We start from the raw sequence: 26,622 nt of genomic DNA on the forward strand, positions 1-26,622 counted from the left end.
CTGACTAACAGGATCCGGAAGTCTGTAGTCCAGCAGAAATTTAAATGTAGTATTAGGGGACATATGAATGACCAAAAAGAGCAGCTCAGTGAATCTAGAGTTTCAATTTGACTTATGGAAAGGTAAGATTTAAAAGTAATTCCTAAGCCACTATCCAGTTGAATGAGATGGTCCTTTCTGATAACAGAATGAGAGACAGGAACCGCTAAGGTGATGTCAATGTGAGAATGTTCAATAAGCTAGGACTCTGTAATGAACGCAATATCAATGTCTCTATGATGAAATCATGAAGTTCGGTGTTGTGATAAACTAGTGATCTGGTATTAATGAAGACACATTTAAAAATAATGCTGTTGATTTTGCAGTTACCTTTGTCAACTAGTATGTTACAGAAAGGGTCATAGTGCATAGTAATCAAGGATTTTGCAGGGGGGTACTTTCTTGAATAACCTAAGGTCACATAGGAGAAGCCACACATAGGGCGGTGTGCTGGCAGGAGAAAGTGATAGGTTGAAGAGAAGGAAATCATAAACTGCAGTACGGAAATTACTTACAATAAAACAGGGAAGGGTTCCATGCCAGCATGGTCCCCTGAGGGACACAGATGGGCTTGCCACTGGCGCAATTATGACAGTATGCTATACTCATACACAGGACATAAGCTCTATGAAAAGACATTATTCCAGCTGTAGGGGACAAGCCTAGTACTGATAAAGAATCTAAAAATACCATAGATTTAGAAGCAATAGTGCTACAATATTTAGATTGTCAAAGCATATTCAGTCACAGCGCATCTTATATATTAACATCCTATCAGACCAATTATACTTGAATCATTAAGCTTAAGGCACTCAAACATATTACAATAAAGTATATGTTCGGATACAAAAGTAATCAGAATCGACCATTTACAACAATATTTAGATGAATATTTAGTCACTGGTTTTATTCACCCAACACATTGTCCAGCAGCCTGTCCATTGTTCTTTATTCTAAAGAAAGAGAAAACTTTCAACATGCAGAAACCTAAAGATATTTAGAGGTTCATCATTATCTGGAGGTGGTCTAGGACTGACTGGTGTGAGCCTATCTCCTGCAGCTAATCATTGGGATGGGGGAAGATTGGTTTACACAACCTTTGAAGATGCACTAGGACTACGGCCATCACTTTCATGAACACCAGAAAGGCACTGGTGAGGCAAAGAGGAGCACACAGAACTGAAAATGCTCCTGACCCAACTTGAATCTCAGGTAAAGCCTGCGGGACAGCAGGGTAGAAATATGTAAATAAGTGTTTAGCAGGTCCAGCACTACAATCCACTCACTTGAAACCAGGGCTGATAGAACCTGGGCCAGCGTGAGTATCTTGAATGTGTCCTTCTTCTGGGAGTAGTTGATAAGGTGAAGATCCAAAATTGGAAGAAGAACTCAATTCTTCATAGGCACCAGGAAATAAAAGGAGTAACATCCACTTCCCACTTTTGATGGCTAAATTCGCTCTCTATGTCAGCTTTGGGCAACAGAGGTTGGACTTCTTGCTGCAGAATGGACAAATGATCTTCAGAAAGGCGTTCTGGTGGGGGGAATACGCATTGGGTCAGGCAGGAATGGCAGGACATAACCCTGTTGCAATACTTGGAGAACCAATTTGTCAGATACTATACCACCCTCAAGGTAACAATTTATCCTGCCTCCAGGAGAATAGTCATGTGCTGCTGAAGGTAGGCTAAAGTTGCTTTGAAGCTAAAACAGGAGGGGTAGGGGACTGGGTAGTAAGCTTACTGGGGCAGTGGGCCTTGATGTTGTCTGTGAGCCAAAGCTCATCCAAAGCCTTGAATGGGGCAAGATTGCTGGGGATACTGCCACATGGGCACAGAAAGGCTTACAGAACTAACAGTGGACCTGCTTCTTGTGACGTGGTCGAGTGCCTATCTTGCCTTATCTCTGAAGAGACAGGTGGCATCAAAAAACATAGCCATGAATAATGCTTGGACGTCCCCTGAAAAGCAAATGGATCTTGTCCATGCGTGGCACAAAAGCACCTTGCTGGTATCAACAACCCTGCCTTTCAGTTGTAGAATGCTAAAAAAGGAATGCAAGGTCTCCTGAGGCATGTCAGGGGTGCCTAGTCACTTGCCTATTCAACGGCAGGCAAGATAAAGATTTGGAGCAGGTGTCCGTGAATGCTTTGTTGAAAGGAAGAAGTGGTTCTATAGAAACCTGCCCATGCTGCAAAACTTCTGCCAGAATATTAGGCTTGTACTCAATGGATATTAGATGTAGGTCCAAATCTCTGGCTGCAGGTTGAATGATCTGAGCAAAAGAGGCTGATTTTACTGTTGAGGGGCTGGGTGTGAACTCAACCCAGTGTCAGGAGAGGTGTCCAATCCACTGTCCTCTAGCAAGCTCCACTACAGGTTCATCATCATAATACTGGATATCATACACATGATTTCCATTGTCCTTTCATAGGTTATGCTGCTATCTAAATAAATCGTGGAGGATTGGGAGGAGAGTCCTGTCTGAGCCAGAATAAGGTTTGATAGGTTGCGTCAGGATGGTACCTAGGTCAAGGTCGGGCCAGATTCTGTTCAGAGTCATATAAAATAATCGGTTCTTCTTCTTGTGTTGGCGGCACTGGGACCAGCAGATATGTGGCAGGAACTGGCGTGGACTGTGGTGCTAGGTTCAAAGTAATAGTGGATGTCAGCCCAAGAGTCGGGGCAGACCACGCAGCATGGTCGAGAGGCACAGACGTCAGAGGATGGATCTGAGGACCACAGGATTAAAAAGCTGTAAGTGGAGTTCTTCCTAAAGAAACTTCCTCAAAAGAGATGTATTGATTTTTGTTAATTACATACTTTCTATTCACAAAGGTCAAATGGTAAATGAAGATTTAATTTTAAGAAACATTTGGCAGCTGTCAATTTATGAGAATCTGATTGATTATATGAAACCCTGTGGAATTTGTGGTCAGGCTAAACACAGTAAACACACTAAATGTGGATATCTGTAATCTCTGGAGCTTCCTCAACCATCCTGGGAATTTATTCAATGGATTTTATTGTAGACATACTCAGGTCTGAAAGATGTACAGGTATAACAGCAACTGTGGTTTTTCTTTTCCAAGATAGCCCATTTTACCCCTTTAGCCAATGTTCCCTCTGAATCTCAGTTGGCAAACTTACTTTTCTGACACTGTTCGATTACATGGTTTTCCTAAAACGATTATTCTCGACAGTGGAGTACAATTTGTTTCCAATCTTTGGATCCAACTTTACCTCCACATAGGAATCCATAAAGCCTTAGCTTCGAGACTCCATCCTCAGAACGACAGTCAAACCGAGAGACTACATAGGAACCTAGACGAATATCTATGTTGTTTTATGAATGCTTCCCAAAAAATTATCTTATTTACCATCTGCAGAATTCACTTATAACAACGGAAACTTTGCTTCACTGGATTCAGTAAATTTTTTGCTAATTATCATTTGATCCTATAGCCAGAACACTATACTTGTCTGCAGATCCAATGTTCAAGAAGGCTCAGTAACTTGCATCTTTAAACTTAATAAAGCCCCAGAAGAAGCAGGCCAATTATACTAACAAGCACATATGACAGGCGCATAGATAAAAAGCAGGATGCAGGATATAGCTGTCATCTACTCATCTTCGTACAAAGTCTAAGCTCTCTCTTCTATATTTTGGCCTTTTTTCTGTCACATTAATCATTAATGCAGCCACTGTACCATTCCAATTAGGAAAGTCTTGGAAGATTTATCCTTCTTTTCCTTTGTTTTCAGTTAAACTGTCTTTTTCTAGATATCCCCTGAAAGCCTCCAGACCTCCTAACCCTATTTTTGTTGATGGTCAGGGAGATTTTGTAGTTAAAGAAATTTGTGAACCCAAGATGATTAGTGGCAAACTTCATTACTAGGTAGTATGGGAAGTGCATTGAGCTTTTCATAGGACCTAGGAACAGTCTACGTCTTTTCATGCTCGTGAACTGGATAAGTGTTTCCCAAATTTTTTGCACAGAAACCTGGCCCTTCTGGGTGTTTGAGCTCAAACCTTACAGCTGCTTGGCTCTGGAAGAACTCTGCCCTTCCAAGTTCCACCTCAAGGTCTGTGCCAGTCGGCTTCTGGCATGCTCTCCTGCTGGCAGCTGGTCACACTAAGCATGGCTGCACTGCTGTGTGTGTCTGCTCCTAGATTGTGGGCCTGGACTACTTTAATGCTGTCTTTGGGATTTAACTATTTTCTGATTTTACTTTTGAAGGAAATTTTCCTTTTCCATAATCTCTCCCTTAAAAAGCCCAAGCAGAGATGGCTTCCAGGATGTTGCAGAGTATTCCTTTTTTTTTTTTTTTTACTTCCTGTAATTAAGGTATGTAAGCTATTCAAGAAACCATTTCCGCCTGTCACAACGCACTCAACCTGCTGCTCATTCTCAGTTTATTTTGTGCAGTTTTCTGCTCCACCTTTGAAAGAAATGGAGTTATTGGTTGAGTGGGGGAAAAGTCCCACTCAAGCAACAACCACAATCCTTTTCAGGGTGAACCCCAAATGATACAAAATCAACCTGTGCTTAACCCTTTGGTAGCATGGCACCAAAGCAGTCAGGCTTAACTTAGAGGCAATGAGTAAAGTACTTTTTGCAGTGCACAAACAGTAATAAAGTGAAAACACAACACAAGAAAAATCCCAAACCAAATCAGACAAATAGAGTACATCAGAATTAATAAAATGAGACCAGAATGACAAAATTCTAGACAGTATAAGTAGAGATTAACATTTTAAAAGTTTAAGTGAAAATAGCACCTAAAAGTCCATAGCGCTACTCTTGGTCATGTGGCTGCCAACCACAATGGAGCATGGGTTGAATAAACGGGCCAGGTTAGTCCCACTGAAAAGTTATCTTTCGGAAGATCGGCGCAAAGAATTCTGTCATGTTGGAGTAGGCTGCGAAGAGAAAACTGAGCATTGTGAATGGTTGTTGCTGTAGTGGGAGGTGCTGGCCGAGCATTGTGGATGGTTGTTGCAGTAGCTTCATGTTGGTTGTTACTGTGGGCAACTCCTGCAACTCCTGTAGTACGAAGTGCAGGTCTCATCAGAGCTTAGTGTTGCCAGTCGTCTTGGAATTTAGAGTCATGGTACAAACATGCCAAATTGCAAAGAACAAAAACGTCAGGTTTTCACCTTTTCTTGCAGGAGGAGCTTCCACTGATGGTAGCCAAGCATCCAGGGCCTGGCAGGGCACCTACTGGTTATCAAGACTCACTCCAGCAGAGGCCAGCAGCAGCGCTCAGGCACGTTTAGATGCAGCAGGTCAGCTGGGAAGTTGCAGAGAGGTCTCTGAAGCTTGTTGTGTCCCTGTAGCTCACACAGGAGTTCAGCCAACTGACACTTGAATCAGTCTGGGTAGCCTGGGATGAAGGTAAGCAAGATCAATATTCCTTCTCAGACAGGCAGGCAGTCAAACATCAAGCAGCAGTGCAGTCTTTCGGCAGCAAGGCAGTCCTTCTTCTGAATGTTTCACAGGTGCAGAAGTGTTCTGATGAGCAGCTCTGGATGGCCAATATTTATATGTGGTGTAAGACTTTGTGTGGTGGGACACCAAAGTTCTTCCCCTTCCCAGTGGGCAAGGCTCCAAAAGGTCTGGGGATGGCAAAAGGCAGGGCAGATTCCTTAGTGTGTGCTGTGGAAAAGACACTTTGAAGTGCAAGTGAGCCTCGAAACAGCTCCTCCTCATTCATCTGGTCAGGATGACATATTCTGTCCAAACCAAGGTCCCTTCTGGGTCACTGTCTCGAAGTAAAACACAAACCTCAAAAGTAGAGTCACTCGCAACCATATGACCCCGGACCAGCCATGGCCTGGGCGGATTGGCTACACCCTCCTACCTTTTCCCAAACAAGAGAAGTATCTGCCAGGATGAGCAAAGATCAGCCTGACAGATACTCTTCTTGTTCAGGGGAAGCAGCCAGGAGTTAGACATGGGCTAAATGTGCAGGCGCCTGACTGCTTGATCTGAACTTTGGCAGTCTGAGGATTTCACAGCTCAGTGGACGTGACCTCCCCAGCATGGCAAAAGTGCCTTAAGGCCCTCTGCCTCATGATGAGGCACAGCGTCACTGACTTCCTCGGACCTGGGCACTTCAGTTTTAAGCCCTGAAGTGTCCAGGGCCGAGTGCAAATCAGTGACACCTCATCGCAAAGTGGGGTGGGGTAAGCAACTCTCACTGATCTCCATCCCACTTTGTGATGGGTGAGGGATTGCAGCCTGTTCTCACTGGCTGACTTATTGTCAGCCAATAAGAAAAACTGCAGTCCCAAACTATCCTGGGAGCTCTGAGGCTTTCCTCCCTGGGAGCTGCAGAGCAGGTACGTTTTATGCTTCTGAATGTTTGGTGAGTGTATGAATGTGGTGTGTGTGCCCATTTGTGAATGCATGGGTGTGAGTGAATCTTTATGTGTGCATGTGTGACCCACCCGTCCCCCTCCTAAAATTACCAGCCGCCATTGCCTCGGACCCTGGCAGAAAGGCATAGTTGGTTGGAACAAGAAGCCGCAAACTTTCTAAAAGTGGCATTTTCAAATTTATAACTCAAAATCGAAGTTCAATTGAGTGTAAACAGCATAAATCCCTGTTTCCAATCTAAAATTAGAACATTTTAAAGGTAATAACATAACCCAGTATTAGTCAATGGGAGAAATAGATCTTACAACAGAGAATGACGACTTTAGGAGTTTTCCACTGCCAGGACATGTCAAAATTAAATCCACGTCCTACCTTTTAGATACAATGCACCCTGCCATATGAGCCTCTAAGGCCTAGTTTAACAGTGACTTATGAGTACTAAAAAGGAACATTTAGGCCTGGCAAAATGTTTAGTTTGTCAGCTCAAAATGGCACTTAAAAACGCACTCCAGTCTGCAGTGGCAAGAGTGAGACATGTGTATCATGTTACTTTAGTGGGTGGCACAATGATTGCTGTAGGCTCACTACTATGAGTTAATTTAGAAGTTTTACGTACTTGTAGCACCATTTACTGCAGATTTACAAGTAAATTGAATGAAGTAATCAGGTAAATGCCAATTGTACCACGTTTTAGGGAGAGAGGACAAGTCCTAATGCCAACAAAAGAGGTTCAGTAACAGTCGGCAAAAGAACTGGGGATGGCCCTGCAAAGAAGGCCAGGTCCAACATGCTTTCCCCCAAAGGTTTGTTCCTCTATAGGATTTTGATTCCTTCTCCTGAAATGTTTCAATCCACTTGGAGTCTGAATAGTTCCTTATCTGTACATGAATCAAAGACATCATTTATCAACCATCAAGAAGCCTGCCTTGGACAGACTTGACACTGTGACTGTTGGTAGGGGCACCTGGAGATGACACGAGGAGCTGTTGTGTTGTGTGCTAGGCCAATACTGACCACACCCTGTAGATTTTCCTTGACCCCCCTCCCTCCAGGCAGTACTGGTATATCATCTTACCAACTGGAGCAGGCAAAACAGACCAGAATCTCTCCCAAACTTACTTCAAAGGAATCCATGTTAGGAGCAAGCTTTACCTATAAGAGACACAGATATTTTTTGTTGATTGCCTTTATCCTCTCCCCAAAGCGTGCCCACACAAAAAAACGATACTGCTATTTTATAAGGCTCCATAGTGAAGAGTACATGTAGCTACAGTCCCAATAATTCTGGTGAGGTGAAATGAATATAAAATAACTGCATAAAAATAGATATCAATTATTCCATATATATCTTTCCACTAAGTGTTGTCTAATAAAAACTAGCACTAAAATGTCTGCTAACAAAAGGAGTACCTTAACAGCACCTAGAGCAGGTCCTGCTGGGATAGGGACAGCAAACATTAAGACAACTTTGGCTGTGAAGTGTCAATTTGTGGGTGCTACACCAATCTAAAAATTTGTCCCAAAGGCTGGCACATACTGATTTAGTGAGGGACCGCCTCGCAAGCAAGATGACATCAACGACCTTGAGATCCAGCTTAAAGAAAAAGATCCTTCCTAAGTGTAACTTGAACGCAGGACAGATGCTCAAGCCCAGGAGTTCCGGGTACCACACTTTTCTAGTCTAACACGGTGCCAATAGGATGACCTGGGCCCAGTTGTTTATGATCTTCAGAACTCAGGTCAAGGGAGGGAGTGGTAGAAATGCATGCAAAAGCCCTGAGCTCCAGTATAGACTAAATGAGTCTCAGTGCAAGAGCTGCTTTGGAAACTCCACAGAACTGATGATATTGTGTGCTCTTAGCAATGGTGATAAGATCAAGCCAGAGATCTACCTATGCTGGAAGAGAGCATGTGCCAATCCTGTGTGTACTTGCCACTTGTGATATGTTAGCTCTTGAGTTTGTCAATCCTGACTTTTAAGGAACCCACCAAGTGGAACACCGCCAGAGATATCCCTTGGTAGTTCTACCCCTTTCAAAGGCCCAAGGGTTCCTCACACTGGGTCGAGGATTCCACCCCACCCTCCGTATTGCAGTATTACATTGAGGTGCTGTTGTCTAGGAGAACCTTTACCAGTTTTCCTTCCATGGTGTGCAAAAGAGGCTTTCAGTGCCAAGCAGATCACCCTCGATTTCAACAAGCTGAAATGGAGTAGAGTCTTCACCTCTCACAGATAGCTTCCCTAATTCATTAGTGATGCATCTGTGACCACTGTCAATTCTGGGTGGAGTAGGAAGAGGGGCGCCTGCCACTGACCCAATCATGGCCCATGAGTGACCAATGAAGATCTTTTGCAGTCTCCTCTGAAATCTGGATACAGTTTGGACAGATTTCCCTAATGTTGTACCCAATGGTATTTCAGGTCCCATTGCAGGACCCACATGTGTCATGTGGCATGGGACACCAGCATGATGCAGGAGGCCAATAAACCCAGCCGCCTCAAAGTTATCCCTCTGGGATCCAGGACAGAGGGCGAAACATAGGCATTATAGCCCAAATGCATGAGGTTCTCTGTTCTGGGGGAACCATACAATATCCAAAATGGCTCAGATGAAAGGAAGCGTCTACGAAGGAGTCAGGTGTGACTTTGGCTCCTTGACAGTGTACCCCAATGATGTTAGGAGGCCTACCGTCATCTGGAGGTGGTTGACAGCTGCCCGGGATGAGCCAGACTTCAGCAGCCAGAAATCGAGTTAGGGGAAGACTGACACACCGACCTCTGTTAATGTGCTGCAACCACCTACATCACTTTTGTAAACACCAGAGGCGCCAGAATGCTCCTCACCCACCGTGAAGAGCAGGTAGTGCCTGTGGGCCTGCAGGACAGGAATGTGAAAGTAAGCATCCTGCAGGTGCAACACAACCATTCAGTCTCCAGAGTCCAGGGCCGACAGGACCTGGGCTAATGTGACCATCTTGAATTTGTCCATCCACAGGAAAGAGCTGAGAGGATGAAGATCTAAAATAGGACAAAGGCCTCTGTCCTTTTTCGGCACAAGTAAAAAGTGGGAGTAACACCCAGTTCCTTCTTCTGAGGCCAGAATCCTCTCAATGGACCCTTTGGCCAAAAGCACATCCTGCTGTAAGACAGAAAGATGGTCCTTGTGAGGATAGTTATTTATTATATGGTGTAGTTGTGAAACCTCATCAAGTAATAAAGACACAGTTCTCTATCAGGTCCAGTCAGATTTGTTTTTAAAACCCTGCCTCAGTCCTGGGTAGCTGCGGCTCAGAGCAGTCTGACTTTATCAAAGGAACAAGTGTAAAGCATTAAGAAGTACCAAAAGGGTTAAAGAAGGAAATGCAACGCAATAAAAATCAGACGCCAATTGATACAAATAGGTTTTATATCTCTAAACAGTCACCTTTCCAACAAAAATCCACCTAAGGGTTCCAGAAGTATGAATTTTCAAAGAAACAAATCACATATTTTCACTTAACGCAATAAATCATTGTAATATATTACGACTTGTTGTTCAGGGTTAGTTGGGCCAAGTGACTTGAAAACCGCAATAAGAGCACACTTATGGGGATCAACTTAGGCATGGAGCCGTCATGACCAGTCAGGTTCAGATGAACAATTTTCTCTTACTTTATGCCGTCTCCAGTTCAGTTCCTGGTCCTATGGGTGAACCCCCATAGAAGTCAATGGAGTGGTCCTGATGCAAGGGATGCAGGAAGGTCTTCCTGTGGTGGCTACCCCCTGGTCAACGAACACCAAAGAGCGGTGGAGGTGACTTTTGCATCAGGGGCTGATGTTCCACAAAGGTCAGGTGAAGTCCAGCACAAGACCAGCTGCCACGGGTCTACTGGTCTCCAGTTATAGCAAAACCAGCTATTCCCTTTAACTTGCAGTAACTTCCATGCTGTCGACCAAACTGCACAACGACAACTCTTCCAGGTGCAGCAGACTCGAGTGTAACTTTTGAGGGTCGGGACTTGGTCTCACAGGCTGCACCTTGGCATCAAGAAGTGATCCTTGCTTATTAGCGCTGGACTCTCAGAAGGAGCAGGCTTCTCAGCTTTTATGACACTATAGCTATAACATTGAGTCTGCCAACTGACCACAGCTTATCCTTCTCTGCCCAAGATGCCAATCTGTCTGCTAAACCAAAAGAGAATCTTGTGTGACTACCATTTGCCTTTGAAAGGCGGCTTTCGCATTAAAGCTCGTCTTTTGGGCTTACACCTAAACTGTTCGTCCTGCCAGGAGGAGGTCACATCTCTACTCTGGGCAAGTCCTTTGTTCATCGTCCTAAGAGTTGACCTCACCTCGCCTCAGGATGCAACAAGGCTGTCTTGAGGACAGCAGTTTGTGGGCAATTGTAAACGTCTTCTGGAAACTTTGGGTAACAAACTTTCTAAAGTTGCTGTAGGAAGTTGGCTCTGTATGTGCTATTTCAAAGTAAGGAATAGCATGCACAGAGTCCAAGGGTTCCCCTTAGAGGTAAAATAGTGGTAAAAATAGATAATACTAATGCTCTATTTTGTGGTAGTGTGGTCGAGCAGTAGGCTTATCCAAGGAGTAGTGTTAAGCATTTGTTGTACATACACATAGACAATAAATGAGGTACACACACTCAGAGACAAATCCAGCCAATAGGTTTTGTTTATAGAAAAATATCTTTTCTTAGTTTATTTTAAGAACCACAGGTTCAAATTTAACATGTAATATCTTGTTTGAAAGGTATTGCAGGTAAGTACATTAGGAACTTTGAATCATTTCAATTGCATGTATACTTTTCAAGTTATTCACAAATAGCTACTTTAAAAGTGGACACTTAGTGCAATTTTCACAGTTCCTGGGGGAGGTAAGTTTTTGTTAGTTTTACCAGGTAAGTAAGACACTTACAGGGTTCAGTTCTTGGTCCAAGGTAGCCCACCGTTGGGGGTTCAGAGCAACCCCAAAGTACCACACCAGCAGCTCAGGGCCGGTCAGGTGCAGAGTTCAAAGTGGTGCCCAAAACGCATAGGCTAGAATGGAGAGAAGGGGGTGCCCCGGTTCCGGTCTGCTTGCAGGTAAGTACCCGCGTCTTCGGAGGGCAGACCAGGGGGGTTTTGTAGGGCACCGGGGGGGACACAAGCCCACACAGAAATTTCACCCTCAGCAGCGCGGGGGCGGCCGGGTGCAGTGTAGAAACAAGCGTCGGGTTTTCAATGTTAGTCTATGAGAGATCAGGGGATCTCTTTAGCGCTGCAGGCAGGCAAGGGGGGGCTTCCTCGGGGAAACCTCCACTTGGGCAAGGGAGAGGGACTCCTGGGGGTCACTTCTCCAGTGAAAGTCCGGTCCTTCAGGTCCTGGGGGCTGCGGGTGCAGGGTCTTTTCCAGGCGTCGGGACTTAGGTTTCAGAGAGTCGCGGTCAGGGGAAGCCTCGGGATTCCCTCTGCAGGCGGCGCTGTGGGGGCTCAGGGGGGACAGGTTTTGGTACTCACAGTCGTAGAGTAGTCCGGGGGTCCTCCCTGAGGTGTTGGTTCTCCACCAGCCGAGTCGGGGTTGCCGGGTGCAGTGTTGCAAGTCTCACGCTTCTTGCGGGGAGATTGCAGGGTTCTTTAAAGCTGCTCCTTTGGATAAAGTTGCAGTCTTTTTGGAGCAGGTCCGCTGTCCTCGGGAGTTTCTTGTCGTCGTCGAAGCAGGGCAGTCCTCAGAGGATTCAGAGGTCGCTGGTCCCTTTGGAAGGCGTCGCTGGAGCAGAGTTCTTTGGAAGGCAGGAGACAGGCCGGTGAGTTTCTGGAGCCAAGGCAGTTGTTGTCTTCTGGTCTTCCTCTGCAGGGGTTTTCAGCTAGGCAGTCCTTCTTGTTGTTGCAGGAATCTAGTTTCTAGGTTCAGGGAGAGCCCTTAAATACTAAATTTAAGGGCGTGTTTAGGTCTGGGGGGTTAGTAGCCAATGGCTACTAGCCCTGAGGGTGGGTACACCCTCTTTGTGCCTCCTCCCAAGGGGAGGGGGTCACATTCCTATCCCTATTGGGGGAATCCTCCTTCTACAAGATGGAGGATTTCTAAAAGTCAGAGTCACCTCAGCTCAGGACACCTTAGGGGCTGTCCTGACTGGCCTCCTTGTTTTTCTCATTATCTCTCCTGGACTTGCCGCCAAAAGTGGGGGCTGGGTCCAGGAGGCGGGCATCTCCACTAGCTGGAGTGCCCTGGGGCATTGTAACACGAAGCTTGAGCCTTTGAAGCTCACTGCTAGGTGTTACAGTTCCTGCAGGGGGGAGGTGTGAAGCACCTCCACCCAGAGCAGGCTTTGTTTCTGTCCTCAGAGAGCACAAAGGCTCTCACCGCATGAGGTCAGACACTCGTCTCTCAGCAGCAGGCTGGCACAGACCAGTCAGTCCTGCACTGAACAATTGGGTAAAATACAGGGGGTATCTCTAAGATGCCCTCTGTGTGCATTTTTTAATACATCCAACACTGGCATCAGTGTGGGTTTATTATTCTGAGAAGTTTGATACTAAACTTCCCAGTATTCAGTGTAGCCATTATGGAGCTGTGGAGTTCGTTTTTGACAGACTCCCAGCCCATATACTCTTATGGCTACCCTGCACTTACAATGTCTAATGTTTTGCTTAGACACTGTAGGGGCATAGTGCTCATGCACTGGTACCCTCACCTGTGGTATAGTGCACCCTGCCTTAGGGCTGTAAGGCCTACTAGAGGGGTGACTTACCTATGCCACAGGCAGTGGGAGGTTGGCATGGCACCCTGAGGGGAGTGCCATGTCGACTTAGTCATTTTCTCCCCACCAGCACACACAAGCTGGCAAGCAGTGTGTCTGTGCTGAGTGAGGGGTCCCTAGGGTGGCATAAGACATGCTGCAGCCCTTAGAGACCTTCCCTGGCATCAGGGCCCTTGGTACCAGGGGTACCAGTTACAAGGGACTTACCTAGGTGCCAGGGTTGTGCCAATTGTGGAAACAATGGTACATTTTAGGTGAAAGAACACTGGTGCTGGGGCCTGGTTAGCAGGGTCCCAGCACACTTCTCAGTCAAGTCAGCATCAGTATCAGGCAAAAAGTGGGGGGTAACTGCAACAGGGAGCCATTTCTTTACAGTTGCCATTTGTACAAAAGTTATATAAAATTTAACTTGAGCACAAAGCAGGGTTTAATGCAACAATTCTTTTGATCCCTTAATGTACAAAATGTAACAGTCCTGTTCAGAAGTCAGCAATGCTGAGTTGTCAGCGTGTAACACTACACTTGCCAATGGGGCTACTAGCCTTTCCACAGTAAAAATGACAATGCCAGCAGTGGTAGTTTTACAATTAGGGCCCCAGGGCTATACCCTCTGTGTTATACCAAGAGTGAATAATAATATTTTATCACTCTTGGTATAAAGAGAAAATGCCATCCAGCAGCAGCCTAAGACAGCTCTTCTAGTGAGAAAGTCTGATGTCTGGCACAGGAACAACACAGCACCTGCACCAGCCATCAGGGATTATCCGGGGGCTGGTGAACCCCCAGCGCTGGACTCGGGCCTCTGGCATGCCTCAGTGCCTCCCAGTCTGCGATGTGGCAAAGTGTCACAGCTAAAGCTAGCTATAGGTGTTGCAGGCTTGAGCCCTGCAGTGCCGTTGGCTACATGTCAATCAGCCTGTCTCCTCACACTTTCCCAACGCATCACTGAAAGGGTGGGGTGAGTGAGTAGAGACTAAAATCTCAACTCTGTGACTGCGCAGGTTTTAGATTTTAGTTTAAAAAATGTCCAAAACTGAAAGAAGCAGCAGGTATCCAAATGGGAACTGCACAGGCCGCATGGTAAGTAAAAAAAAAAATGCTTTTAAATACTATGTATGCATGTGTGACAGCGTGTCTCCATGAAAGTGTATCTATATGTAAGGATGTCTGTGTGTCTATGTGTGAGTAAAAGTGAGAGTGTCAGTGAAGGAGTGAGTCAAATTGAGGACAATGAGTCATAAGAAAAATGAGTACAAGTGAGAATAAGTGAGGGAGAATGACTGGAAGTGTAATTGAATGTTACTGTGTGTGAGACTGAGTGAGTCAAGTCTGAGTGAATTTTAGTGAATCAGATAATAAGTGAAACAGAGTAAGTCAGTGTGAGAGTGAGTGAGACTGACTGAGTCACTCACTCAATCAATCAATCATTCAGGATTTTTAAAGCGCAGCTAATCATCCAACAGGGTACCCAGGTGCTTGCAGGTCCAGGAGGTTCATTCGAACAGCCGGGTCTTGAGGACCCTTTGGAATTCCAAAAGTGAGGTGATGGTCAAGAGTTGCATGGGGAGGCTGCACAAAAAACGGGGGGGAGGAAGCAAGGCGAAAGCAGTGAAAAGAGGGACAAGAAAGGAGAAGGCACTCAAAAAAACAGGGGAAAAGGAGAACACAGTGAAAACAAAATAAAAGCAAAGCGAAGGCACTCAAAAAATGGGGGAAAGCAAGGAGAAGACAGGAGCAAGAGCAATGCAGCAGCACAGGGACAGCTGGACATGGGACCTGCTCAATGGTGTCACGCAGTGGCCTCCATTAAGTAGGCCCTGGGAGGTGGTAGGTAGGGCTAGGCGGGAGGCGGAAAATAACGGGCAGCATGGTGGAGCGACAATGAGGTAAAAAGAAAGGAGAAAGCAGTGAAACCGAGAGAAAGGCAAGGAGAATGCACACAAAATGGAGGGAAAGCAAGGAGAAAGCACTGAAAATATAGGAAAATGCACATAAAAACGGGGGGAAAGCAAGGCGGAAGCAGTGGAAAAGAAGGGAAAATCAAGAAAAAGACATGAAAATCAACAGAAAAAGCAAGGCGAAATCAGTGAAACCAACGGAAAAGCAAGGAGAAGGCATGCAAAAAACAGGGAAGAAATCATGGAGAACAAGGGAAAAGCAAGCACTCAAAAAAATCATGGGGAAAAAGCAAAAAGACAGAAGCAAGACCGATGCAGCAGCACCGGGAGAGTTGGGCCTGTTACGGAGTGTGAATGATTGTGTCTGAGCGAGTCTGAGTGAGTATGAGTGAGTCAGAGTGATATTAAGTAAATCAGAACATGAGTATGACTGAGTGAATCAGTGAGAATGACTGAGGGGAACTGTGAATGAGTAAGACTAAGTCACAGTGAGATTGAGTGACTCAGAATGAGTGTGACTGAGTGAATCAGGGAGATCAAGTGAGTTATGCGGAGACTTGAGAAAACTAGGTGAGAATGAATGAGATTGACTGGGAATGAGTGAGAGAGTGAAACGGAGTGAGTATGAGTGAGACTGGGTGAGAGAGCAAGATCCTGGGAGTCAGAATAAGAGACACTGAGTGAGAATGAGTGGGGCTGATTGAGTATGAGTGAGTCACAGTGAAACTGAGTGAACTGTAATGAGTGGGGCAGAGTAAATCAGGGAGAACAAGTGAGTCATGAGAAGACTCAGGGAAACTAGGTGGGAATGAGTTAGAATGAGTGGGAATGAGTGAGTCACAGGGAAACTGAGTGAGACTGAGTGAGTCAGAGGGACACTGAGTCACTCAGAAGAGTGAGAATGAGGGAGACTGAGTGGGTCAGAGTGAGAATGGGTGACACTGCACAAATCAGTGAGACTGAGCCAGAGTATGTGACTGAAAGTGAGAATGAGAGTAACTAACTAAGGCTGAGTGAGAGTGAGTGAGAGATTAAGAATGAGTGCAAGTGAGTGTGAGCAAACTACTCGAACGCTCCAAGTAAATGAGTCAGGCTCCCCCACTGGAATACAAGCCAAGGATTACGTCCGGCCACTTTTAATGGTCACCAGCCACCAATAAATACCTGGTTTATAACTATCATGACATGTAAAGTTAATAAAACACATCCTTGTAATACAATGCACCCTGCTTTAAAAGTTCAATAGGCCTGCCTTAGGGGGTAACTTATAAATACCAAAAAGGAGGGCCTAGGCTTCACCATTGATTAAAATGGCAAAATCAAATTAGCAATATAAAAAAATGCTCTGCCAGCCTGCAATGGTGGCTGGGAGTCAAGCTTTGTTCTGTCGCACTTGTGCTACAGTTCATTGGGAACACTTAACTTACAGGCCCTGGGTACCCTTGGTACCATACACTAGGGACTTATAAGTAAGTAAACTTATGCTAACTATGGGTAAACCAGTTAGACATATACCTTTTTAAGTGTCAGAGCACTGGCACTGAGGCCTGTTTGGCAGGTTTGCATGCACGTTCAGAGTTGAAAAACAGCAATATCAGTCCAAATATTTGGAGGTGATCAAGCAAAAAGAGGCATTTCTTTACAGTTTTCCATTAGCGGTCCAGAAGATGTTCAGGGTGCAGTGGGCAGAAATTAAGGCAAAGGCATAGCCCCGGCAGACATTTTGAAGGACCCACTTGTCCATCATGATGGACCCACTTGTCGGTCATGACGCCTACCACCCCTGTAAGAAATGTAGAATGCTGTGTCCTAAAGGGTGGCTGTGTGCTGGTAAGGACACACAAGCAGTTTTGAAGTTGTGGCCACTGTAGGGTCAAGGAACTGAACCGAAGTCTCTCCCATAGCCACAAAGGCATTTCTGGTGGAATTGCCTTATAAAAGCAGACAGGCCCAAGGAATATGTTGTGGCTCAGCTCTCTTAAAAATGCTCCTATGCCAAATACGCTTTATCCCCAATAAGGCAAGATCTGTCAAAAGGCATGCCTATTAAAAATGCCTTGACATCCCCGGACAAGGCTGTGGACATCATCCAGGCATGGAAGGTGAGAGCCACACTTTTACCCATTACACATCCTAGGCAATCAGTTGTGTCCAGTCCTGAGCGAGTCATGGACTTTACCGTTTCACTACTGTCATGAAAAGCCTGCATGAGGGTCACCCGAGAGCCGTCTGAAAGAGCCTTTAAAATCTGAGCCTCCATATCCCAAATGGCATGGGAATAACGCTGCGCACCGGCCGATATTACAGCAAGGCTTGTGGAGGAGAAAATTATGTTACTAAAAGTGTCAATGCAGCTGAAGTAATGTTCGGGAGCAGTGGTTTAAAAAAATATTTGGGTTGATTGCGCTGCTGGTTGCCTGTACCGCCACTCTCCGGAATGGGTTGTTGTGTAAGGAAGGCGGGGTCACCAGGCGCAGGCTGATGGCGACTGGCAATCTGTATATGGACGAGCAGCCCTGAACAGGGTTTGGCCCAGGTCCCAAGAAAGGTGTCCCTAAGCACCTCACTGAAAAGCAATAGAGGTTCAGCTGGAGACTGCCAAAAACGTCTGTTTATATGTTAGTTTTGACTTCCATGGTCAGTAATTGCAAGTCTAGCACCTCAACCACACTCCTCATCACTACGGGAAAAAGGCACTTTGCTCTGTGGCAGAACCCAGGGCAGATAATAGGCCAGTATCAGGAGAAATGTCAAGCCTACCGACATCCTGAAGCTCTTCATACCAATTGTCCTCGTTTTTTTTTTTTTTATCTGTTCAAAATTTTCTAACTTTTACAATACAATGACATGTCGAAAGTTGAATAACGCAGTTTGCAATGGACACGGCGATGACGTGATTTTAACAATCATCATTTAGCAACAATAATAAAGGTGATCTACTATGGTAAGTACTGGTCAGCAACCTATTATGTAGTGCATAGTACTAGTCCTTAGTTCCGTAAACAGAATATGTGTTCACATTGCATATATTCCCATAGCACCTGGGATTTCTATTTGGCAACCCCTTAAGCAACCAGTAAGCAAATGTGGGTCGTCATTGAGAATACAATTGACATCAGAAACAGAATTATACATTTTGATAAACTTTCATTAGTAAAACCCCAAACAAAACATCTTAACAGAACCCACTGCAGTAGTGCCTGCCACTATTCCCATCTATTGTCATATCTGGCAGTTATTATGCAACATGGATACTGTTGATTTGATCCGTAAATAATACGTGGAGGGGAAACCAAGTAGTTAGTACTTAATCTCAGCTCACCACCGCTGTTTGCATTTCGGGGGACTCCACCATTGTGTCAAGGCTACCATCTGCATTAAGTGAATGGGGAAATTGCATATGATGTAAAATATTGTCCCAGTAAGTAGCTATGGGATATCTCCTCAGATCAGGCGTGTCTTCCCAATGTAGGGCTACGCATTCCGCTTGCACCCAGGTAATCATCAAGCACTCCCAGGCTGTAAAAAAACAGAGGTTCTGGGGACTTCCATCCGCGAGTAGTGAGTCGTTTAGCTACTATGAAGCCTAGATCTAGAAAGTGGGAGTTCTCCCTATTCTTCTTCCTACAGGATAATCCCATTATATATATTTTCCACTTATGTAGGTCTGGACGGTCAATGCAGGCAGATAATCTGGAAATGATGCTGGTTCAATATGAGTGTAAGTGGAGGCAAGACATGAGCATGTGAAGTAAGTCAGCATCCACATAAGAGCAATGCAGGCAAGCCACATCTACACTATTATAAAATCTGTTTATGTTTGCTGGTGTTAGATAAGCCTGGTGTGTTATGTACAGCTGAATAAACCTGAAGCGGACATTACGCGGAACATGTCATGGGTCTTCTAGTAGGGCAGCCTAATCCTTTTCAGTGCAAGGGCGTAATAAACCCACTTCTCAACGTTGTCGTAACGGAAGGAGCTGTGGGGTAGCGTGGGAGCGAAGTGACTCAACGAATCAGGCGTCTGCCCCCGCCTACCACATATATAGGTGGTTCCGTGTTCATGCCTCCCAGTAATGTCCCAATGAGGCAAGTAATGAGGTATGAAGCGAAAAATTGTCCAGGAGGTAGGCCATCTTCCTCCGTTAGCGTTTCATATGGTGCCAGTGCGCAATCTCTATTCAGGTTCTGTAGCGTGTGGATACCTGCTGCGTCCCATGCTGGCAGTTCATTTCTAGTCATGGGTCCCCCAGGTACAAGCGTTCCTAACAGCTTCAGCCCTGGTGTATAAGAGATCATGTGTTTAGTTATGCGTGCGTATCTGCAAAAGCAACAATATGCAACCCCCATCAACAAAGAAGCAGGGTCCGCCCCTTTGTACACAGAAGAAATGAGTGCAAAATGGCTAGAAGCGTCAAGCTGGGGGAAGGATGTGACTGTGTATGATAGGTGCAATCCTTCCATCCACTTGGCTATCCACCGAACCTAGGCAGCAAGATAGTACTGTTCAAAATGTGGAGTGGCCAAACCCCCTTTATCTGTGGGTGCACAAAGTTTCACTAATGACAGCCTGATTCTCCACTGACACCAAATGAATTCTCGGATCTGTTTGCTACATGTAATGAGGAATACACCAGAGGTGTACACCGGAGGATTCATGAAGTAATACAAAAGGCGGGGTAAAACCACCATTTTCAGCAGTGTTGCGCTACCATCCACCCCTAGTGGCAACGTCTTCGAAAAGGCAATCTCTGCTCTTATAGATGCTATAAGACCTTCAATCCCAGGTATCTAAATGTGTGTTGCTGCCAAACTAATCTTGTACCACCCATAGGAAAGCAGGGATCTTCTGGTTGAAAGAGAAACAGAGACGATTTTGCCCAATTTACGCACAACCCAGAGAGAGTTGCAAACTGGGTTATGGTGGATGTGATTGTGCCATGAATGTTGTGCACGTCCTTTACATAAAGCAACATATTGTCAGCGTATAAAGATATGGCATGTATCCCATCCCCTAAAAGGAATGCCCCACTGTGTGCCCCAATGGCATAAGGCTAGCGCAAGTGGTTCAATCGCCAGAGAGAACAATAGTGGTGATAGAGGGCAGCCCTGTCTTGTTCCCCTGTGTATACTGATGGCACCCAAACAAGGGGTCTCGTATTGACTCTAACTAGGGGAATAGTGTATAGTAATTGCACTTAGTGAAGAAGACGGTGGCCAAAGCCATTTCGGGATAGTGTGGCAAAGAGGTACCCCCATTCCAATGAATCGAAGGCCTTTTCAAGTTCTAGGACCAGGCATCTAGCATATGTCATGACTCTGAAGAAGTGACACAAATTTAGGGATGTATTACATGTGGGGACGAACCCATTCTGATCTGGGTGCACTAATGTCGGGACCATGGGTGCCAGCCATTCCGCGAGTATTTTCGCCAGAATTTTATAATCAGTGTTGAGCAACACTAATGGTCTGTGGGAGCTGACAAGGATTGGGTCTTTATTGGATTTTGGCAAAAAAAATTACCATTGCCTCCCTTTGAGGCAGAAAGGCTACCAACGGAAAAGACCTTTTCATACATTGTCAGTAAGTGAGGAGCTACTTGGGTCGCTTAGGTCTTGTATAATTCTGCCAGTAGTCCATTGGGCCTGGGAATTTGCCAGTGGCTAGCGTTGCAATTGCCATCACTGTGATAGGGCCCTCCAGGTGTATTTGCAGGTCCATGGTGGTGCAAGGCATCTGTAATGTGTCAAAGAAAGAGTTGTAAGCTTCCGAGCTTGCTTCTGTGGTTGATTGATATACCTGTGTGTAATGTTGTGCAAGTTCCTCATGAATAGCATGTTGAGTTTAGAGGGTGGAGCCCGTTTCAGAGCCTAGTGCCATTATGGGCCTCGGAGGCTGTTTCTGATAGATAAGTCACGCTAAGAGTCATCCATCTCTATCAGCCATGGCATGTGTGCGAGCTGAGTGCGCGGCATAATCAAGGCAGCGCAATCTTTCTAGTCGAGTGATATGTTCACGCCTTGCTGCTGTCAGCTCTCCTATGTCACTGGGTTAGTTCGCTGCACTGGTTTCCAGCTCCAATAAGGTGTGTTATAACTTGATTATGTCTTTGTTAAGGAGATGCCTCATGTTTCCCTGTATGCCCAGACATTGTCCCAGCAATGTAATTTTGAAAGCATCCCATTCTGTCAGTTTAGAAGAGGTGGTAAAAGCACTGACTTCAAAGTATTCCATGATCTTTTCTTGCAGTGCAGCTCTGAAAAGAGGGAGTGGTCCAACAGGGCAGGTTGAAAGCGTCATGTGGGAATAAGAGGTGTGTCAGCCGTCTATATATATTCCACCCAAATAATGGAGGGAAGTAATGAGGTCGCAGCAATGAATCTGTCAATGCGAACATTTAAGTTGTGGTATGCAGAAAAGAAAGAGTACACCTTTGCATCTGGATTCCGGAATCACAACATGTCAATCAGCCTCCACTGTTGAAGCCAATCTGTTAGCATTTGTGCATGGGAGGATGCAGACGTGCGTGGTAGTGGAGGGAAGAAACAGGTGGTATCCAGCACAGTGTTGAAGCCATGGTATAGCACTCCAGTTTGAGATCACGGTTGAGAGTGTGTGAAAGAAAGTGACTTGGTCCGAGTCTGGGGCATATATGGAGCCTAAAAGAATGGGTCTACCGTCCAGACATATTGACCCTCCAGATCCAGGAGCATGTCTTCGCCACAAATGGGGGTCCTAGGTTTGACCCAAATTAGCGCGCCACAAGCACAGGTGGAATAACTGGTGGTAAATATCTGCCAGCGCCGCTGCAGTTTAACACTTTCTGGTTGTATGAGATGAGTTTCTTGCAGAAATGCAATGTGTGTGGAGCACCCTTTCAGATAGGCGTAGACTGAATAGCATCATGAGGGAGCATGCATGTTCCTCACGTTACCTGTAAGTATGTTAAAATGGGTAATGGATAATGCAGTATGTGGCCCGTAGACTGAGCGTGGTGTGGGTGACAGCCAGAGTAGAGCTGTATATAGCGTGTTTGCAGTAAACTTGTAGTGGGATTTGGGCCAGGCAATATTGTGGGTCAACACATAAAACGTGTAGTAAGAAAATTAAACACTAAATTCCAATACAGCAGAAGAACAACGTGCGTCCCCCCAAACTATGAAAAGTACAAACTTAGTAGGAGTTAATCAGTCGCAAGAGGAACTGATGGGGGGAGAGCTAGGCAGCCAATGATTGAGGCACCCCATACAACTAAGAAGCCATACTCAGAAGTCCACATTTGTAGTAGCAGCCCACACATTAAGGGGTACATCGGTGCATAAATCAGAATAAAGGTAACTGTAAATGTGAGTCAGTTGGCCTACCCATCCCAAAACACTGTATCCCTTAAACTAGAAAAGAAACATACCATTTACATTGTGCTTACAGTAAGAAATATAGGATAAGCAAGTTATACATTACATATATGGTTGGCACAGCTGGAGACTAGGTTCACAGGAGTGATGTCAAGCAATAGTGTTTTGGTGTTACGAGTGTTAGATAATATCAGATGTTTGTGGTGTAACTTCGGGAATCACTGTCAAGTCCCCACAATAATGAGAGGTGGTCAAAGAACTGTCATCACTTATTGACTTGCTCATGTCCTCTTCTAGGTCCGAGCCCCAGGAATTTTCACTTAACGCTGCAGCATTTTGTAGGACTTGTCTTCTCTCTCTTATGACCTGTTCCAAGTCAGTTACAGTTTTCAACTGAGGAGAGCGCTGTGACAGGGTCGCCCACCCTGCCAACACAGAGCTGAGTCACCATTAGTCTTGTCTCCTGTATGTGCGGAGTGAACCACTATTGAGTGCCCTGAGGCCTCCAGCCAATCCCATGCATCTTCTGGGGAGTTGAAGAAGAGCGTCTTCCCCTCCGATGTCGCCCTCCGTCTTGCCAGAAAGAGTTGGGCATATCTGATGCGAAGTTTGCAGAGCCATTGTTTGACTTCGAAGAAGGAGCGGTGTCTCCTCTGCACCATGTAGTATTGGAAAAAGATGTTGACGTTGTCTAATGTGATCTCCTGGAGCTTTCGTGTCTCACGTAGAAGAGAATCTTTGTCTTTATAATGTAGTAAGCAGAATAACAGGGGTCTGGGGCTGGAGCCTAGTGGCAGCCGGCACCCGGTGAGCAAAATCCACCAAAAAGAATTGTGACAGTGTCTGCAGGGAGCAGATGCCGCAGCCATTGTTCCACATAAGTAACTGCATCTGGACCTTCCGTTCCCTCTGGCAGTCCCACCACACATATGTTATTGCGGCGGGAGTAGCCTTCTGTGTCCTTAATGTGGAACTCCAGGATCTCTATGGGCCCTGCCATTAGGCACAGTGAAGAATCAAGTTTACAAGTCTTTGGCTGTAGTTCTGTAATAGTTAGCATGGCAGAGAGCACCTTGTCGCCAGTTTGCAAAGGTCTGCGTGCAGTAGCGTTATGTCATTACTGCATCTATTTTACTTTCCAAGGATGTCCTTGTGGATTCCAATGTGGAGCCAATTTTGTCTACCGCTGCAAATTGTTGTCCTCATATTGGGGAACATAATTGTCTCCCTCATCCAAAAAAATTATGAGCATTTGCCTTACCATACAGTAAAATCAAAGTATGAGAGAAAGAGAGGTTGCCAAGCAGTTAAGCACCAATATGCATCCGGTGCTGCTTTGGTCAAGGATGTGGCGGATTCAATTCAGATTCAGATAGAACTATACGCTGTATATCCTCATTCAGCATCTATGTGAGTGGGTTCGGCACAGGGGATGGCACTGGAGGTGAAGCAGGGACCGGAGTTAGTACTGAACGTGATGTGGGCCCAAACGGCACAGACGGCACCGAGGGCAGACCAGCCAGCTGGAATTCTGACTAGAGGCCCTAGTGGTCCCTTGGGTCTGAAGGTGTGCCAGAGGCAGCCTGTAAAGTGGCCAAGATCTACAGCATAGCCTCCTTGAAGGCTTCTACTTGCTGCAATGTCGCTGACAGACATGGAAACTCATGCTGCATCGAGACCAGTGTAGCTATGTGCTCTAATGGAGATCAGGAGCAAGAGCAGGAGGCCCGTTGACACCTTCACACCTTCGCTGATGATCAAGAGTGGCCCGAAGAGACCGTTTCCTTCTTCGATTTCTTACGTTCCATGTAGTTTTAGGGATTGATATTTCCCTTGCACACAGGATACATTTTTACAGAAAGTCTAGTCAAAGATCAGTGAAAGCTCCTCATCTGAGTATGAAGGTGCAGAAGGAAAGGAATTGACATTCATGCGCTTGGGGGCACTTATATGTGGCTCCACTTACGGACGACATTAGAGGGGCCCCACAATGCTACATAACGGCACGCACAACTGCTATCATGGTTTCTAGCTCCAGTTTGGCTGACACCTCGGGATTATTCACAAGGTGAACAATTAATAGGTAAGGTTTCAGCAGTTAGAAGTATCCATCGGAACAGTAAATAAATAACTGCAAAATTAAACTGCGTACCCTGATTCAACAGTTAAAAAAGAGATGTTTCAAAGTTTAAAGGAAATTATGCAGACCGAATATTCGGTTAACTTTAATGATAACCGTACAAATTCCCAAGGGTGAAATTATTGAAATGCTAATCAGCGCACTAAAGATGTCTTTGCCGAAGACAGGAGACGAGAAATAAAATGTAAGGAGTTAGTACTGAAGTCCAGACAGAAGAGTACAATTGAACTGACACATGAATGCTGCAATCTGAGGCGGCGGGTGGGAGGATATGATTGGACCTGGGGACACGCGGAAGTGGTGGACTGAGGGTTAGAGAAGAGACTCCTGCAGTAGCAGGGAGCTGAAATGGAAAGCATGTCAAAGTACAAACTTGTTCGTGCAGGCGACACACTTTTTACCAGCTTTAAAATTAAAATCCCAGAATGAGCCAGGACGGGGCAGGCAGCATCAAGGACGGAGATGGCAGCAGTGGAAAATGTAGCCCTTGCATATTCTTTCATTTAGCATGCACTGATATGATGACTTGCAGCTGCGTCCTTCCAAAAGTTTTATCGGAAATATTTTATTTTGTGAAAACATTTCCCGCAAAACTTTTCGGAAGCGTTCGGAGTTCATCCTCTCCTGGGCACAAATGGATTAAAAGTGCATTTTATTGGTAAAGAAAGCCGGATGTTTCTTTTCAAATACACAACAAAAGATTACTTTTTAGGCGCCGCGATTTTTGCCTGCAAGAAGCGAGGCTTTGCACTTCATATGTGAACAAACGGCCCCCTCCCTGCGGGCAGCACTGCAGTGGGCTCTACTCACCCTATGATGCGATCGATGCTGTGGCGCAGGACCCCGGTGTCAAATCGCTGCACTAACGGCCCCCAGCGATCCTCCGGGGGGCTGTCCAAGCTCACGTTGAAGAGCGGTGGAGCCCAGTCCCGCGGGAGACCAGGCAAGAAAGCCGAACCCCCGGCTACCAGGGTCAATAGCAGCAACACCATGGCCTGAGACCTGTGCCCAGGAACTAGCGCCATGCCGCCCGCCTGATACTAAGAGGAAGAACAGCTCTCAGTATCTGGCTTGGCACTGACAGGAGGCGGGGCCGAGGAATCCGTGGGAGGAGGGACGTGAAACCCGAGAGTTAGAGTGACCGCCGTAATTTCGCCCTGCTGTCCGTTATCCGTGATGAAAGTCTTCACGGACAGCAATTGTCCATAATTTTAGCCTTTCACCAAAAGGACAACGGACGGAATGGTGAAATTACGGGTAGATTAGTTTCCCCAGCTGGAGTGGAAGGCAGGGAGTCTCCTGTGCTTGGAGGAGGGAGGGGCAGAAATTCCCTTCCCTAAAGAAATGCAAATGTGCACAACTGGTAAATCTGAAAATGCAAAGGGGCCTGAAAACCTGCATCCACTTTAACCAAAGGAGTCACTTGAAGCTTTCTGATGGGAAAGATATTTTCTATTAGAAAGGTACTGAGGTGTTCCAAAGTGAGCTGTGGAGTGTGTGGATTTAATGGAGTTTTATAAAATTTTTTAGCACTAGGTATAAACTGTATATTATTCAAATCTGTATTTGAGAAGCACTTTTTATTTATTTAACTAAAATGTATTTGAGCATTTTGTAGCAGCCTATATATGATGGAATTGTATTTATATAGCGCTTACTATCCCTGAGGCGTCAAATGCATGTTTAAAATAAGGACTTACACATTCACAGTTCTTTCAGGGGCCTCAGTACTTCATAGTACCAACAAACATTAACAAAGCCAATAGGTTTAGTCTACGCAAGATTATTGGCTTTGCCAATGTGTTTTAGCCCTGTTATACACCAGAGTGGCTGCTGTTCATGGCTAAAAGTTAGTGGCATAGTGGAGTGGAGTGGAGTAGAGCGGCACAGGAGCAGTGGCGTAGAGCCCAGTGGTGCAGGGTACAGTGCAGTTGTTTAGAGTGCACTGGCGTAGAGTGCAGTGGTTTAGAGTGCAGTGGGATGGAGTGGCGTGGGACAAAGTAGAGTGGCATAGAGTGCAGTGGAGTAGAGTGGCATACAATAGAGTGGCAGAGAGTGTAGTAGTGTAGAGTGG

At 45.6% G+C, this 26,622-nt stretch overlaps 1 protein-coding gene across 2 annotated transcripts in view; it reads right to left on the bottom strand.

Moving 5' to 3' along the window:
* The window catches only part of NAAA (N-acylethanolamine acid amidase), a 260,081-nt gene extending 234,470 nt beyond the window's left edge, over nt 1-25,611 (bottom strand). The window contains exon 1 of one of the 2 annotated variants that reach the window (XM_069236844.1): nt 25,359-25,611. In XM_069236844.1, the coding sequence (XP_069092945.1) occupies nt 25,359-25,573 (215 nt within the window). In that variant the 5' untranslated portion in view covers nt 25,574-25,611. The remainder of the gene's footprint in view (nt 1-25,358) is intronic. The other variant, XM_069236845.1, reaches the window with a different exon arrangement.
* Nucleotides 25,612-26,622: the final 1,011 nt, after the last annotated feature.

Source organism: Pleurodeles waltl, chromosome 1_2, assembly GCF_031143425.1.
Source record: "Pleurodeles waltl isolate 20211129_DDA chromosome 1_2, aPleWal1.hap1.20221129, whole genome shotgun sequence".
Lineage (NCBI taxonomy): Eukaryota > Metazoa > Chordata > Amphibia > Caudata > Salamandridae > Pleurodeles > Pleurodeles waltl.